Below are 10,904 nucleotides of genomic sequence, written 5' to 3'. Positions count from 1 at the left end.
AGCTCTGGCTGCGGGGTGCGCGCCTGGAGGGGCAAGCGAGAGATGCACAGGTGGAGAAAGCCGGAGAGGGCAGAGTGCCAGACAGCGGGAGGACCAGCGGAAAAGAGAGAGCAGGGACAATTAAAACCGAGGGACCCGCTGTACAGGAGGCGGAGGGACAAGCTCAGGAGATGAGATTGGGGGGGACAAAGGCGAAGCGCTGGGAGGAATAGAGTGAACAATCGTCCCTAAATAGCTAGGGAGGGGAGGCGGCGGCTGCAGCCAGAGGCAATTGATTGGTAGACTAGATGTGCGGTGACAGCCTTATCCTCTTACATAACTCAAACACAGTTACCACAAGGAAGTTCAACAATGAATACCAAGCCGGGAAATCTGCCCCCCATGGTCAGCTCCAAGCTCTTGATGCATCCAGAACTACACCTATCACTCTGGTGACCTGCTTCTTTTTTGTTTGTTTGTTTACTTCCATCAGGAGCAGCTCCCCTAATCACGCTTTGTCATTTTAATTAATTACCTAAAATTGCCGTTTTAAGTGTTTTCTTATTTGAGATGGGGTCTATACACAGTCCTGGCTGTCCTGGAATTCATTATGTAGACCATTCTGGCCTCGAATTCAAAGAGATCCACCTGCTTCTGCTTCTTGAGTGCTGAGATTAAAGGTGAGCAGTATCGCGCCAGGCCATGTGTCACGTGGGTACACAGGGCCTTGGAGTCTCTGAAACTAGAGTTACAGGCGGCTGTGGCCCTCGGTGTGGGTCGCCTGGAAGAGCAGCAGTTCCCTGAAACGCTGAGCCACTTTCCAGCCCCTTGCTTTATCTTCAAGGTCTTTAACGTTCAGAACAGGCTGTTTGTCTTATTGGGTTTTTTTTTTTTCTTCTTCTTCTTTGCTTTGGTTTTGTCTGATTTGTTCAAGATTGTTTTCATGTGATACATTTTGACCACAGCGATTCCCACTCATTCCTAAGGAGTCAGCGAAAACAGAGTGCCCGGATACTAGGAAGTTCAGGGAGTGTTCACTGGGTTTCCCCCCTGTAGAGTCACTACTATATGACTTGTAGTTTAAGGCGTGAGACTGTTAGCTAAGCAGTGTTCTGTTTCCCATCAAACTATTATAGCTACTTTGATCCCGCCATCTCTCACTTGGATCAGTCACTACTGTTATGGAATGTCGACCTTCTTCATTTGTTAATTGGCGTTTTATTTTAAGGAAGCACTTTCCTTTACCCTCCCCTTGGTGATTTATAGCAGTGGATACCCACAGGCTCTTATTTATATTATATTTATTCAGCTATCATCTGTACTAATTTGCTGGCGGTGCTATAACAAAACACCAGAGACTGAGTTCCTTGAACAATAGAAATGTATTTGCTCACAGTTCTAGAGTTTAGAAAACAGCTACAGGATTTCTTTTTCTTGTTCTTCTCCTCCTCCTCCTCAATTTCTTCTTCTTCTTAAATATTTATTACAGTAGCTGTCTTCAGACACACCAGAAGAAGGCATCAGATCTCGTTACAGATGGTTGTGAGCCACCATGGGGTTGCTGGGATTTGAACTCAGGACCTTTGGAAGAGCAGCCAGTGCTCTTAACTGCTGAGCCATCTCTCCAGCCTCAGTGACTTTTAATTCCCTAAACTGCACATTTTATGCTAAAATAGGATTCAGTTACGTTCTCCATTTTCCTAATCAACCAGTTTTAGGGTTTGCCTGAAGTTCCCTCAGGGATAATTTGCTGTCTAAGCCTTGGTGGCCTCTATCATCTTCAGAGGAGGCACTTGGTGACTAGGCAGACAGAAACAACCAGGTAGTTAATGAGAATTGGTGTTTTTCAGGGATCGTCTCATTGCTTCATAAATCAGCACAGGGATAAACCAGGTGTAGGAACAGGGTTCTTCCATTTCCCAGAGCTTACCTGGCTGCGTGTGCAACTTCCCAGCAAAGGTGAGGACAGATGTAAAGTCTCTGAAATGATACTCAGATGAGATCTGGCAACCTTCTGGAGAAAGGTAGAATGAATTGCTTTTAGGACACCAGTGTGTGTGTGTGTGTGTGTGTGTTATGTGTGCATGTTTGTATGAGTGTATGGTGTATATGTGGGGGTTAGAGTGTTGTTCTGTTTCCGAGACAAGGTTTCTGGATGTAGCCCTAGCTATTCTGGGACTCTATAGGCCAGGCTGGCCTGGAATTCACCGAGATCTGCCTGCCTCTGCCTTCTGAGTGCTGGGATTAAACCCCGGTCCGGAGTGGCTAGCACACCCTCTGGTGTTGATACTCACTTTGATACAGAGATTCTTGTTTGCTAGTGTGTTCGCTTACAAGCTTCTAGGGACCCTCCAGTCTCTCCACCTTCCATCCTGGTGATTGTATACACTATGGGACCCAACCTTATGTGGATTCTGGAGACCTGAATTCGGGTCCTCATGCTTTTGAGGCAAACGCTTTATCCACTGAGCCTTCTCTGCAATGCTAGGTGAGCAGACACCTTTTTACTGTAATGGATGCTCCATCAGACTTATTTCTATCCACCACATCTTGGCCAGTATCCTCATCAGTGGTCCTGTCATTAAGATATTAGACATCCTTTGCCAGATGTAGATATATCACCCCACCCCCACCCTCCCAGCTATGAGGGGTGGGGTCATGCTAAGCAAGGAGAATCAGAATGTTGAGGTCACCTTGGGCAGCACAGCAAGACTGGCCCATGTCGAAAAGAGAAAATGAAAACAAGACACGCTACCTGCCTGGCGCATTCCACTCCAAAGTGTATCTTATCAAAGAACTCACCTTTTTAATGACACAGGGATGGTGATAAGTTAATTTCTACATGACTTACTGTCTTTCCGTGTATCTACCCAGAAGCAGACGAACCTGGGGAGTGGTGGGGTTGTAAATGAAGCACCCAATTATGACACCACCCAAGATAAGACTGAGCTCCTGTCCGGTGTTTTGCAGTTTCCTTTGAACCAGAAACACGATGCTGTTTCTGCCACGCCCAGTCTGCACAGACCTAGGTCCTGACCTCTGGTTACATTGTCCATTTGTTGAACTGCAAAGTAAACTGCTTTTCTACTTAATTGGTCTCCTGTTTCTGCATAAGCCTGCAGACCACACAATGCATGCCTCTGCCTGACTGGTATCTATAATCACCTGACCTCCTTTAGTCTTAGTAGATGACTGGCTTAATACTATCTGGTCAGAACTGCTACTGTGATTTTTATTTTACTTTTTTGGTTTTCCCAGACAGGGTTTCTCTGTGTGGCAGCCCTGTCTGTCCTGGAACTCCCTTTGAAGACTAGGATGACCTCGAACTCAGAGATCCATCTGCTTCTGCTTCCTGAGTGCTAACCCAAAGACCAAGAACATAGATAGCACTTTACTTTTACTCCCCATAATTCACACAGAAAGGAAGTATTAATTGGTTCTTTGTATCAATGGGTATACAAACTTATGCTACTTTGGATACAAAATGGCAAAATAAAGTAGAATTAGACAAGGGGGAATATTATTCTGGCTCAAGAGTTGTAGTCTGTTGGATGGGAGGAGGGTCTGGGCAGCTGCCATTCTCTCTTGCCCCACTGGAAGGCTCCGGCGAGTACACAGTGGTCATTCCCCAAGTTTCCAAAGACTGATTCCTTGGGTTCATCGTCCCCACCAACATATTTATCAGCATGGCTGATGTGCACGTGGGCTGGATAGAATGTGAAGGCTGAGTCCCACAAGCACTGAGGCGTTTGCTATGAATGTCAAGTAACTGCTAACATGGTCATTTTAGCTGAACAGCAAGGGCCAGTGCACTGAATAACAACTATCAGATGTACTTGTTAGAACTGTTTGTGCTCTCATAAGGGATACAGCCTGTCACTTTTAATTCTCATAGCAGGAAAAAAACGGAAAAACAAAACAAAACAAAACCCAGGAAGCACTACGAATGTAGGTGCTTGTGTGTGTGGTTTTTGTTGTTTTTTTTTTTTTTTCAGAAGCTTGGAATGGCAATTTTCGTGAAGGAAAGACAAAGAGCCTTGTGTTAATTTTCTTCTATTGTAATTATGCTGTTTTGAAAATCACAATGAGATGCTAGATACAAAGATGCATTGGATGGTAAAGACCTCTTAAAGAACATACATTTCGTAGGTTTTCAGTATGGAGATTTGTTTGTTCAGGACAGGGTTTCTCTGTGTATCCCTGGCTGTCCTGGAACTTACAACTGAGATTCACCAGCCCCTGCCTCCCCGTGTTGGGGTCAAAGGGTTGTGCTGCCACCTGCTGGCTCATGTGGATCTCTTTAAAGCACAAGAATGCGCTCCGCCTGGATTCCATAGCTTGTGCTGTTGGTTCTTGCCTGTGCCCTACTTACCTATCAGCAGGTGTTTTACTGAAATTAATCTGAAGATGAAGACATGATAGCAGTAATCTCCCATCACAGGCCAAATCATTTCTACAAATGTTTCATTGGATTTCACCACTGTAGTTAAGATATCTGCAGAAAAAGTGGTTCTTTAATGGTGAGGACAGGAAATGAGGTATCAGGACAAAAATCACTTCAGGAAAGTTACTTAAAGGATTTTCTATAAAGTTGCAGTAATTCTGATTATTTTGAATACACACACACACACACACACACACACTTTCCAAGGCTTGTTCAGCCTGATTTCTTCTTTCTTTTTCTTTCTTTCTTTTTTTTTTTTTTTTTTTTTAAAGGTAAGGTTTTTGTGTGTAATGGCCTAGGCTGGCCTTGAACTCAGAGATCTGCTTCCTCTGCATGCAAAGTTCTGGAATTAAAGGTTTGCAACTGCCCCCCATTTTTATCTAGTTTTATCCTCTATAAGAAAAGATTGATATGGTCTATGACGTTTTCATGATCATAAGTTAAAGTTTACCAAAAGTATATTAAAGTCTGCACATTTGTAAACAGACATTCTATTCTTTATTTACCTATTTTTTTAAAAAGGTCTCAGGAAGGCCTTGAACTTGATATGCAATGGAAAATGACTAGAACTTCTACCCCCTTCCCCACCCCCTGCTGGGGCTACACTGCATGCATTACTACTCCCAGGTTTTGGTAGTACTGGGGTTAAAATCCAGGACTTTGTGCATGGCAGCCAAACGTCCACCAACTGAGATATATCACATCACCAGCACCTTACAGGGCCAGCAATACCAAGGGCTTGGTACAAGGCGCCATTTCAAATTAATACTTATAATGCCCAGAACAATTTCTTTACGCAGCAGTTAGACTCACGCTGCATCTTAGCGTGACATTAGTTCTGAGGGTAGAGTGTGGTTCTCTTTAAGTACGGGGGGGGGGGGGGGGAAGGTGGCGGGAGACTCACACCTGAATGTCTAACATGAACAGGAGGACCTTAACTTTCCCAAACTGTACCTGAAGAGAATGCAAAGTGCTCTCGTAGGCAGGCATTTTATTTCCTAATCAGATGACAACCACAAACAAACAAACAAAAAAAAAAAAGAATGGGGGTGTATGGGGTAGGGTGGCATTTTAAACAGCAAGGTCACAATTCCAATCTAGGCTTATTTCTTTGAGTTTAAATCATACGAGCTATTTGTTAAAGATCAACTCAGAGACTGCCTGCCCCAGGTGAGATTAAAGGCATAGGCCCCCACCACCCACCTGGCTCATGGATGTTTTTTAAATTATTTTTATCAACAAAGGAACACACCGTACAGCTTACTTACTGACCTGGTTTTTTTTTTTATGCTTATGTAAGTTTGGTGGGCGCGGGTGCCTGTGCAGTCGTGCGGAGGTCACAGGTCAATTTCTGGTGTGCTTACACGGTGGCTGCACACCTTACTTTTCACAGGATCTCTCACTGGGACCTGGAGCTGACAGGTTTAGGCTACACTGGCTGGCTAGCTAGCTTCAGGGATCTGCTGCAGAAACGGAATTACAAGCGTGCACAACCTTGCCCGAGTTTTGGGGGTGTGGCGGGGAGGTCTAGGCACAGAATTCAGGTCTTCATGCTTGCACTATCCTGACTGAACCATCTCAACAAAAAAACCCTGGTTTTTGTTGGTGCTGGTGCATAAACAGGAGAGGCTTTTAGTCTTACAACCTGCCCGAGTTGGCGCTCCCCTTCCACCACGTGGGTTCGGAGCTCCGTTCATCTGCTTAGCCGCAAGCGCCTTTACCCGCTCAGTCACCTCACCGACTTAAATGTTTTGTTGTTTTTTTTAAATTGCGGTCCCCGTGCAAAGTGACACGGTATAAAACCGCCACGGGGGGTGTAAGTGGGGATGGGGGGGTCTCCTACGGAGCGGCGTGCAGGACACAGACGCCTCCGCAGGAAAAGCGACGTCCCGGGGTCCCCCCGGAGCACGCCCGGCAGAGGCCAGACCTGGTCGCCGCCCGCTCCCTTCGGGCTCCGGTTCTCTCCCAAGTCCGAGCCCGCGGGAGCAGAACACAACCCAGAACCGTAGGCCTCAGCCCAGGCCGCGCAGCAGCCCAGCCGCCGCTGTAACCCGGTCCCCATAGCAACCACAGTCCACTCCCGCGAGAGCTTTCTTCTTCCGCTTACGACCGGGATCGGCTTCTGCTTCCGCTTCCGGTCCCATAATCCTCCGTCCGCCTAGAAGAGCTTTGCATTGTGGGAACTCCTTCCTTTCTCGCTCCCCGGCCATCTTGGCGGCTGATCTTGGTGAGTGAGCTCTGCTCGGTAGAGGTTTAGGCGGCTCCGGGGGCTCCGCTAGTTGCTGTTTGACGCTCTGTATCACAACCCTCTGTTCTGTCCTCTGTGTATGCTAGGTTGGGGGTCGTCCCGCACGTGAGGCAAGAAGATGGTGGCCGCAAAGAAGACGGTGAGTGAAGCCGCCCGAGCCCGGAAGCCGCTTCACGTGGAGAGCTGGGTCTGGGCCGGGGCGGAAAGATGTGAGCGCACTGGGTGGACAGCATGCCGTTGCCGTCCCGGGGTCTCAAAGTGCATCCGAGAGGCTCTGTGTGACCTCGCAGGCATCGTTAAAGGGTTCGGTTTCCAGAGACCTAGAGCTGGATTTGCTTTTGAGATGACTGCGAGTGGTTCTGAAGTCTCAAATGTTTGCATTGTAGAAAAAGTCTCTGGAGTCTATCAACTCCAGGCTCCAGCTTGTTATGAAAAGCGGAAAGTACGTGCTGGGGTACAAACAGACTCTGAAGATGATCAGACAAGGCAAAGCGAAGTTGGTTATCCTCGCCAACAACTGCCCGGCTTTGAGGTAATGGAGGCAAACTAAATGGATGTGGCTTCAAGGTTTGAAGTGTTGACATTTCGTTGCATGTGCCTGTTTTAGTTTTTAACACTAATGGCTGACTTCGTAAAATCACCTATTTAGCAGGGTCCAGTTTTCTGAACATATGTTTACTCTTGCTGAACTATTTTAACTTGAGCCTAATAAGCATTTTAAGTAAGCTTTCTAAAAGAGATTATATATTTTGGTCTTCTATGGTAATTGTGCACCTTCAATCTTTGGTGTTTGGTGTCTATACTTAGTAGCAGAATTGTAATCTTTGGTCTTTTAAACCTTTTAGGTTGAGGGGGGTTGGTTTGTATTTTTCAATTTATAGTGGCAGCATAAACAATCAGTGGTCCAGGCTGGGGCACATAGGCACTTTGGAGCACTGTTGATGGTCTAAGCTCAAGGTTCTGTGCAACTTCCAAATCATAACCGTTTGTGTCCATTAACCTGCCACTGGAGTGTTTATCCTTTGAGTAACAGTATCAGCAGTCCTTATGTAGTATTCAGTATGTGGTGGGTGGTTTAAAATGGGCTTTTTTTAGGTTTCTGACCCTCTACTCCAATTTTTATTCCACTCCACCTGCCTATTCTTTGCCTTAGTTTCTTTGTTCAAGTGGAGTATATAATGCTTGTTACTGACATGAGAAATACACCCTTGTGAGAATCCAGGAGGTTGTCCTGGCGTTGGAGTTATGAGGTGGTTGTGAGATGGCTGGTGTGAATGCTGGGAAGTATCTCCACATTGACTTTTTTATGTCTGTTATTTCCCTTTCTAGTAGTAACTTATTTGAAACACATTTTAAACTTATTTGGTAAATTGAAACATGATCACAATGTATTTAGTGCCAGATACTAACTCAACAAAGTAGGTATTAGGTGGACGGAACAGTGCACACTAATAAAGGCTCTGTGATGGTCAGAACAGCTAGAGAGGATCTCCTTAAGAGCTGGAATTTAGTTACTGTTTTAAAGGCCTCACCAATTTATAGTAAGGCTGTCAGTACCTTGGTATGGGATTTTCTCTGACTTTTTGTTGTTGTTCCCCAAGGAAATCTGAAATAGAATACTATGCCATGTTGGCTAAAACCGGTGTCCATCACTACAGTGGCAATAATATTGAACTGGGCACAGCGTGTGGGAAATACTACAGAGTCTGCACACTGGCTATCATCGACCCAGGTATGCGCTAACATTTTTTTTCTACTGTATGTGTTTCTTATTAGGCAGTAGCTTTGGCTCCTGAGTCAGACCATTAGAACTTTAATATTGAAAGAGATATGCCATAGTCTTATTTTTCAGAGAATTTATGATGCATGTCAGTACGTTATAATTGGCTCTTTCTGTAAATATTTTTTTAACTTTGATGTTATGAATTTTGTGAATGAAGCGAGGCTAGCCTGGTCTACAGAGTGAGTTCCAGGACAGCTGGGGCAACAGTGAAACTCACTCTTAACCCCTCTGGCCACACCACACCCCCTTGGGAAGAAACGTTTGGTGGGAGGTTAAAATACCTGTCTAAAGAAGTAATCTGTGTTGCTTGGGAATAAATGTCTTAGGTTTTGAGTTTAGACATTTTAGTTCCTCGTAGAACACTGCGAATATTCTCGCTGTCCTGATTCTGTGATAATCAGGACAGGCTAGACATTCGCTAGAGTAAGGCCACGCATGTGTCCCCAGACCTAGTTCTTCCCCTGGGTCTGGTTTTCTAAATGCTGGTGACAAGCCCGTCTGATTCATTATATGTTTGATCATAGGATGGCTGAGATTTTAAGTTATTTTTAATTGGTTTTAAGAGTGGCAATCACCACTTTAACACTGGGAACATGTAGGGGTCTATCAGTTGCCATTGAATGACTTTTAAACTTTTTATTTTTTAGGTGATTCTGATATTATTAGAAGCATGCCAGAACAGACTGGTGAGAAGTAAACAAAGTTTTCCCTTAATAAAACTTTGCCAGAGCTCCTTTTGAAAAACATGGTGTCTGGGTTTTCTTCCTATCATTTGGCTTTCTTGAAACCACAGGCAGGACTTGGGTGAAAAGTTAGCAATGTCTGGTTTCCATTTTGCTGGGCTTCTGTTTTGATAAAAGATTGTACGTTGTATCGCTTACAACAGGTATTGCAGCATATGTGGAACAGGCATTTCCAAGTATAATTCTAGTATTAAAATATACATTTGTGTTGGTGTAATATCTTCTCAAAAGGTTATTTGGTGCTTTTATCACTTAAACCTGGAGGTTGGCAATGCCAGCTCGTCTAGCCAACTTCCTCTGGGGAATCTCTGGAGCTGTAGGCTGGCACCCACCATTACATGGGTGCTGGAGGTTAAGCTGCAGTTTTCATCATGCACAAAAAGCTTTGCCTATAGGCTGTTGTCCCCAGCTCCGTACTTGGGCCATTCTCCATGTTTGCATCCTATCTCTGGGCCTGTGTGAGAGGCATTGGTGCTCTAAGATCTGTGATGGACCAAAGCTTTTTTAACGGTCGGATTCTAAGGCTTTGTGGGTAGTGATAATGTGGTATAAGATAATTTTTTTTAATTATACATTTTGTATAGTCATTGTGTCTGTAAGAAGGGTTTAAAATACAGAGGAAAGTCTAAAGGTAGATGGTAGGAAACACCTTACTCTGTAAGAAGTGTCATTATAGTGAGGGGAAAGGTCACTATCCCGAGTCAGGGTGGCAGAAAGTGGTGTTTTAAACGTGCAGGGGGTTCTAGCTGAACTTAACCCACAGCCCTACTGGTTGGGTGTGGAGTAAGTCAACTGCAAGCAACACTCTGTGGCAGATGAACAAAACTGTCTGACACAATTTGAGCTTGCTATAGCAAGAGAGCCTAACCTATTCCGGCGTTTTTTCCTCATAAGACAAGCCGTTACATAGGCTCAAACAATATTTAAGGAAAAAATTGCTAGTCACGCATGGAGTTAGTTGTATAATGTGGAAGATAGTCACATCTCATGGAAAGATTCTCTGGCTCATCTTCAGAACTTTGCTGTGCTTTTGCCCACAATGGCAAAGGTTTCCTGCCCCAATTTTGGGTTTACCTGTATTTGATCTAGGTGCCACCTAGTATTGACTTTTTCTCAATAAAATTAGTCATATCTGTATCTCATCACAGTCTTGGAGAACTAAGGATTCAGTGTTTTCACTTTGTTTACAAACAATTTTAATATTTTCCAGTACATAAGTCATTCCCCAGAACTTTTCCATTTTGCCTTGTTAATAGTAAATTTTCTATATTGTGTTTTGTCATTTAATTTGCTGTTCTTCTGGTTCAGAGTCAAACAAAATGGTCCTTACTCAGTATAAGCCCCATCTTGTGGGGCCGGTGGTGAAGAATAAGATAGCCACAGCTAATGCTGGGCATTTAAGATGAAGATTACGTGTATGCGTGTTTTGCTTATCTATTTACCACTGCACGTCTATTCCCAAGGAGGCCAGCAGGGGCATTGATTTCTCCAGATCCTGGATCATCTGCAAAAACAAGGGAACTTAATTCCTAAGATGTCCCTCCAGCATAAAGATTGGCATAATCTGTGTGTGTGTGGTTTACCTACGGTGCATTTAAGTGCTGCTCTTGGGTCCCCAGGAACCGAGTCACAGATGGTTGATGACGGCAATTGCACTTACCCACTGAGCCATGCTTCATTAAATAGTGTGTAAATGTTTTGAGATTT

The 10,904-nt window shown here is 44.6% G+C and overlaps 1 protein-coding gene across 1 annotated transcript; it reads left to right on the top strand.

Annotated features, from left to right (window-relative positions):
• Positions 1-6,631: 6,631 nt before the first annotated feature.
• Positions 6,632-9,393, top strand: RPL30 (ribosomal protein L30). Its single transcript, XM_080909388.1, has 5 exons — positions 6,632-6,650; positions 6,758-6,810; positions 7,058-7,203; positions 8,273-8,403; positions 9,102-9,393. The coding sequence occupies exons 2-5, from the start codon at positions 6,790-6,792 to the stop codon at positions 9,149-9,151; spliced, it is 348 nt and encodes a 115-aa protein (XP_080765514.1). The 5' UTR covers positions 6,632-6,650; positions 6,758-6,789; the 3' UTR covers positions 9,152-9,393.
• The last annotated feature ends 1,511 nt before the right edge of the window (positions 9,394-10,904 follow it).

Source organism: Micromys minutus, assembly GCF_963924665.1.
Source record: "Micromys minutus genome assembly, chromosome: 33".
NCBI lineage: Eukaryota > Metazoa > Chordata > Mammalia > Rodentia > Muridae > Micromys > Micromys minutus.
The sequence above is the reverse complement of the archived record's forward strand: the minus strand, read 5'-3'. Positions and strand labels throughout refer to the sequence as shown.

Coding starts and splice junctions, on each gene's coding strand:
- RPL30 (XM_080909388.1), top strand. CDS start 6,790: ATGGTGGCCGCAAAGAAGACG. Junction 6,811..7,057: donor TGGTGGCCGCAAAGAAGACG/GTGAGTGAAGCC, acceptor TTTGCATTGTAG/AAAAAGTCTCTGGAGTCTAT. Junction 7,204..8,272: donor AACAACTGCCCGGCTTTGAG/GTAATGGAGGCA, acceptor TTGTTCCCCAAG/GAAATCTGAAATAGAATACT.